At 37.7% G+C, this 6,706-nt stretch overlaps 1 protein-coding gene across 1 annotated transcript; it reads right to left on the reverse strand.

The window, feature by feature from the left end:
• Positions 1 to 1,205: 1,205 nt before the first annotated feature.
• On the reverse strand, positions 1,206 to 4,137 carry LOC147847199 (uncharacterized). The gene is made up of 2 exons (XM_087339455.1): positions 3,897 to 4,137; positions 1,206 to 1,524 (listed from the first exon to the last, which is right to left on the reverse strand). The coding sequence occupies exons 1-2, from the start codon at positions 4,128 to 4,130 to the stop codon at positions 1,309 to 1,311; spliced, it is 450 nt and encodes a 149-aa protein (XP_087195581.1). The 5' UTR covers positions 4,131 to 4,137; the 3' UTR covers positions 1,206 to 1,308.
• Positions 4,138 to 6,706: the final 2,569 nt, after the last annotated feature.

Here is a 6,706-nt window from a genome sequence, read left to right on the forward strand (position 1 = left end):
TGCCTTCGCGATGAAGGTAGCGGCCGAACAAGAGCCCAAGAGCTCCACCGAAGCAGCTCGTAACGGACGATGGGTAGAAGTAGTTGACCTTCACCCACACACTACAAGCCTTCGTCACTGGCTTGAGGGGAAGGAACCGAGATTGTCACGACAAAGAAAGCCGAAGGGCAGACGGAAGCACACAAAGCCGACGAAAGCCAAAGCGAATGTCGGACGCCTCACACTTGAGCTTGAGGGGGCATGTTGAGAGATCAAGGTTAACTTAGTTTAGTTTGTTAGTTAACCATGTAACTTCGTAGTTACCTAGATAGAATCTAGTTAGAAGTGTTGACTATAACGCCTTAAATAGGACCTTCTAGATCCTCCACTCCTAAGTACATTTAATATAGGACTTACACTTTTGTGCCTATATTATCCTCACATATGTGCACCCTTGCACATGAGATCTATATATACCTCATTTAAGTATTTTTGTATTTGATGATGATAATGCTAATTTAATATAGTTACTCATCCCCCATCTTGTGTTGTACATAAGTGTATCTTCCTCTCTCTCTTCCTCTCACACACATACACACACATATCACTTAATCTTCCACTTATTAACTTAATCACATAATTAGGTATAATTAACCCTTGCTTAATTACCTAATTCTTAACAAAAGTTTTACCTCAAAGTTGGTTACCTCCACAGAAGTTTAGAGAGGAAACCTATTGAAGTGTTAGCTTCAAGCAAACCTCTTGTTATTGGTTTAAGTTGTTGGAGACAAAACATAAAGGGGTTCTAAGTGGATAACTCCCAAGTACAGCCACACATATGCTATGTCTCTACCATTTCTTCTATATGCCTTGTAAGGCCCAATATTTTATATTATGTGACGATGATAACGGAATGCTACATCTAAAGGAACCACGGCCTCTTAAGGAGTATATATCAGAATCTATAAAAAACTGCTCATCGTGGCAGCAAAGAAAGGAAATAAGTGCTGCAGGGCCATTTTTCTAACATGTCTTCTGCAGCTAGCATTTTTTACTCTCAGCTAGATCTTCTCCAAGTTTCCCCTCTGATGCATAAATGTAATCAGACATTGCCTGATACTCTAAGAATGAAAAAGCTACCCAGACTGATCACGGGACAATGGGCAATTTAACAAATAGAGATCATGACAAAGAATAGTACACAATGCAATTTGCCACAAGAGAAACATTTAGAAGTTAATTTAGGTAGGGAAAAGACAAATTATGCCTGTCATATGCAATGTAATATTTGCAAGACACAAAAATTAGTTAGTTCTAAACATGAAATGGTTATAAATCATATATGACCTTTGCTATAAGAGTCTTTTCCTTTTCCTTCAAAAATTTCTGCTGTTGTGAAATATGATTCACTAGAATCTGCAGCTTCTTTTCTGACACATCAAGCTTTTCATGCAACATATCAAGCTTAGCTAAAGGCCCATCCAAAGCCATCACATGATCCATCAACTTGTTTCCTGCCTTTTCAATCTCCTGTTGAAGATTGATCTGAAGTAAAAACAAAACAAAAGCAGATTAAATGTTTCTTCAGGAATATTGCTGATAACAAAAGAAAATCTTCATTAGAACACAAATGAGAGAATGAGAGAAGCCACATTATATCAAAATAAACTGACCAATATCCAAACTAATGAACACCATCAAAATAACTCCATGGAGCATTCTGAGGTGAGAACAAATGAAAAGACGGGAATGCATGTCTCCCCTGACAGAAGGCAGGAAAGAAAGTAAGGAATATTAACGTCTTTTAAGAGGAAAAAATGATCTATGAGACCAATCAAGAGATTACATCTTACCATTGTCTCCTTATGAAGAACAACAAATCAAAATAAATCTATCAACATAAAAAAGTAAATAAAAAGTGACTAATGAATCTCAGTATGTATATGTCAGATAGATTATAATGTCTTTCTTTGAAAGACCTCCACCATGGGTGGATCCACAATAGAGAGATCTTTGAAGCAAGGAACGCACCTGACATGGCAGAACATAATGACTGCCGATGACAAGGGTGACGTGATTGTGGTTCTCAAGGTAGGGGCCTACGTCCATGACAAATTGCTATTGCCTGATCTATTACCCTGTCTACTTAAATAAGCCATTATTCACTTGTAGTATGAATCGGAGTGATAGGGCTAAAGAAAGTTATGTGCTTTGTTGGTAAACTTGTGTGGTTGTATTGCTCTCCTGCAACAATTTCTCCTTGAGTCTCTTGGGTTCTAAGAAGAACAGTCCCAAGAATTATAGGTCCTCATTTTTTGTTCCCTTTCATTGGGGACAAAAACCGTGGTTAAAAGAGGCAATGGTATATCACTCTTATTTGATAAAAAAAAACGGGGTGGGAAACAAAGTGTTCTTCATATTCCACTACCTGCTGGCACAATTGGTAGATTCTTTCTTCTAAGGGGTGCCTGCATATCTGTCTACCTCATTGACAACTGCCCTACCACACTGCGCAATGCATGCAATAGATATATATCAATATAAGAGGACCTGACAATGAATCCATCCTCAAATGTGTGTATAAAATATGCCTCTTTGACAGCCATCTTGCTACCAAGAGATTGTGGGGCTAATCCATGTTTTTCTATTATTCAATTTAATAAATCAGTTTGGATCACTCTATTCTTTTCCTCTTTGGTCATGTTTAGATGGGAATAATCCAAACTTATATTGGAATGGGGCTAGTGCATTTACTTACGCATATGCCATGTGACTCGAACTATTCTTGCATTTCAGAAAATTGACAATGATCATCTCTATGTTCAACAAGTTGTTTTGATCAATTGCCAACCTTGAGTTCCTATGCAAAATGAGCTCCAAAGCCGCTGGATACTAGTCACTGATTACAATAATGCCTTGGTGATTCTCCACCCGAGTTATTATCATGAGCCAATGATGCTCTGCAGCTTATCATGTGGGCAAGGATTGAACCTAAAGGTCTCTCCAAATCTCTCCCATGAGTCTTGGAACTGTGTCTCTGCACATTGTCTTTAAAGAGCACCAAGAGCTGCATATACACTATAAAGTCAACCACAGGCACTCTTCCAGAAGGAGAATCAAGGCCCTGTGAATATATTCCTAGGTATGAGAGCAGGTAGAGTGAGAATGAACAAATAACCCTAAGCTTGTCAATTCAACCCTGAATTCCTAAAAGTCATAAAAAAACTTATATTTGTTGAATTATCTGGTAAACAAATAGTCACAGCCTTGTCAAATGAACAATATATATAGTGACTAAAAACCACAATCATTATGGTTGTGCTTGTCGCTAGATGGAAACATCCGAACAACTTGACATTATGCGCAACTGAATGGTCACGCATCTCAAATACCCTCCCAAAAATAGCATTCATCACTCCAAGGCCATAGATATTTCACCACATAAAATCCTAGAACTATCACTAGAGATGGGAAACGTTCTTTCGATGCCTGGCCAGAACTAGAACACCAAGTTACTTGAAACAGGGATTGCTGATGCGACTTAGTTGAACTTCTACAGCCAAATTGTTTATTTCTTTCAGAATGGGTATGAAACATCACTGCTTGTTTTAACTCTGGGTAGCACAGTTGTGCTTGAGATTTTTGTTCATTTCCAGATTAATTGTCAGCCAGTGTATATCTACCTATATAAAGCAAGCAGTAGATAAACAAGAGTATATGGCATCTATAGAGGCAAAGAAGTGAAAACTTTGAATATAATGTAGTTATAATGTTTGGAAGCAAAGATGATGTTACATTAGGATAGTGCTGGAAAATTTCTTAGCATCACCAATATTTAATTTCCGTGCTTTCTTATATTTCCGTTCATATAACAAAGCTTGCACAATTAAATTCTAATGAATAGAAAAGAACATTACCACGTTTTGTTTCTGAGTTTCTAGGTTTGCTTTATCCTTTAAGAAAACTTCCATCTTATCATGGAATTCCTTTTCAACCCTTTTTTGGCATTGCTTAGCCTCCTTTTTCATAGCTTGAACTTCTTGAAATCTTCGATCGAGCTCAGCACTCTTTTGTTGTAAATCATGTTTTGTAGTCTCAAGTTGTTTTAATTCAGCCTCATATTGTTTCGCATGTCGTTCAACCTGTTTCATATTCTCTCTTTTCTTCTCCACAAATCCACAGATATTCTCTCAACCTCTCTTTTCCTAAGATAAAGCATCATACTTAATGTCATTACCGTACAGGAAACAAGACAACTGAAACACTCAATATGTTGGCAATATTATCTTATCGAGGAAAACCCAGTATCCAGATGGGAAGATATCATGGAGGACACAGGTTCCAACAACAACATGGCGGCCCCTAGATCCTAGCAATATCATACTGCTGAGAAACAAAAACAGATAGTCACATGTGGAATTCCCCTGCAGAGAAAGAACAGCTGCGCAGCATCCCAATCAGCTCAATATGTGTACACTCAATATGTGTAGCCTATCTCTAGCAATGCTGCCAATCAATCTCTACATGAAGCATTGGTTGATGCTATATAAGGTATAACTATCAAGACCAGCCAAACTCTTCATTTGTGATTATTAGGGTTGCCACTAGCAAAGGCCCAAAACATGTCTTCCTTGTAAATTAACCAAAACAGTTCCAACATAAATGTGTACAAGGGCACAAAATCCATGTATAAAGACATGCTCTTAGTACCTCACAACAGAGGTAAATAAACAAAGTTCCAATAGTAATAAGAGAAATCGAAATCTTGGAGTTCAAAGAAGGATTGCAAAACAAAAAACACTAGGTGCATAGAAAAGATCATGATCTCTTTTCTTGAGAATGACCTCTACGATAAGAGGTTGTCATAGAGCACATGAAGAGAGACGTAGTCCAAGAGTGACAGTTATACTATCCCAGTCAGCTTCTTTAGAATATATTTGCTCCTATTAATTTCTTACTTATTTCTGTTATATTCAACTTATTTATAATGTCAACAGTCTCTGATTTCCTCATAGTGTTTGTGTTTGAGGGTGATTACTATTGATACATAATTTATCAGTTGGTAGTCTCTATTTTTTGTGTCTTGTTTTATTGCTTCTGAGATTTTATATCTATATCTTTAAATCAATACTTTCAAATAGTACTTCCGAAGGATTGTTGGTATTGTGACATAAAATCGGTGAGATATTTTTCTATATTTCAATTGGCCTCTCCATTCTTAATCACCTCATCATGAAGAATTTCAGAGGGCAGCATTTCACTCTTCCGAGAAACTATTGCTCTTGATTAGTTCTGGTAACTGATTTATCATTCTTCTTGAGCTTCTGCAATATTTACTAAGTTAGATTAGTATACCTTTATACACCACCGACACCTTGTTCCTGCTTCTTGCTCACGTATTTAATTAAGCTGTGTATAAAGGTTTCCCTATTAGCTAGATAGAACGTACCATTGTACCAATCTCCAAGAGCAGAGATTCCATGATACCTAGAAATTATAGGACTATCATAATTGGCCATTACTAGGCTAAACTATATGGCTCAATCATAGATTCAGATTTGAGTGTGTCAGCAGAGAGAAATCACTGCCATTCAACTATAGAGGTAGGTTACTTTCACAAATTTTTATCACATATTGACCCTCCGTTCCTCATTGAGAGGGAAGAGAACATAAAAGGAGAATCTATTGTTACATTGGGGATTTCCAGAAAGTCTTCAATACCATTCGAAATGCTAGGCTCATGCCGCGACTAGATGCCCTTGTCATCCCACTAGATATCCACTGGGGAATCTGTGCTCTATAAGGACAGTGTCAAGAAAACTGTGCAGACCTACTGGATTCACTGAGATCATGACTAGCACAATTACAAAAACAAAGGATGCCTACAATCATCCACTCTCTTGAGTCTTCATATAGATGAGATATCCAATTACGTAGAGAGATGGGGTGTGCAGGAGCATACTTAGTAGAGATAGCCATACTGAGATTACGAACTGTTCATGACATCGTGTTGATCTCCAACTCTCCAGCAAACTACGCAGACAACTATATGCTTTAAAGTGATGTATATGTCAATGTGTACACAAAGATCTGTTAGTAAACCTTGATAAAATGAGAGCGATGGTGTTTAAAACCACTTAAACATGGGTAATGAGAGCAAAACAGAATTTTTTCTGGGAAGAGGAAAAAGTCGCATACACGCAATCCTACACATATCTAAGAGCAACATTCTCAGAACCTTGGCTTTCGCTATGGAGGCATGATGTGCTCAACTTTCTTGTAGAAAGGCAGCCCTTCATGCCCTTAAAAGGATTTCGCACATATAAAATTCCAAGAAGTAAAACTACATTGTGGTGGTTCGATAAACTTGTGAAACCTACTCTTTTTTGTGGAGAAGAAATTTGGGGACTGATCACTAGTTTCAATGATTGCCTACATGATAAGGTGCACTATGATATAATCCAGACAGAGATGGGAGCAACCCCGATAGTGACCATTGCATATTCTGATCACCGACAAGTCTCCGATAGATTTGGAAACTCCTTAATCAAAGCTACTCAAGACAGCATTTATGTCGCCAAAACAGCTTGCTGAACATGGAGATAATCACTGTTTGTATGCTGAGATGTAGGAATGGTTCCAGTCATCTGGCATAAGTATAAATGCACTGCCCCATTCAAATATAGCTTGGACTCTCCACACCTTAGCATAACCAAAGTGGCAAGAG

The sequence above is a fragment of the Azolla caroliniana genome, unplaced genomic scaffold, assembly GCF_043228905.1.
Source record: "Azolla caroliniana isolate FFs.n. ecotype wild unplaced genomic scaffold, voAzoCaro1.0.p SCAF_1370, whole genome shotgun sequence".
In the NCBI taxonomy this organism is placed as follows: Eukaryota; Viridiplantae; Streptophyta; class Polypodiopsida; order Salviniales; family Salviniaceae; genus Azolla; species Azolla caroliniana.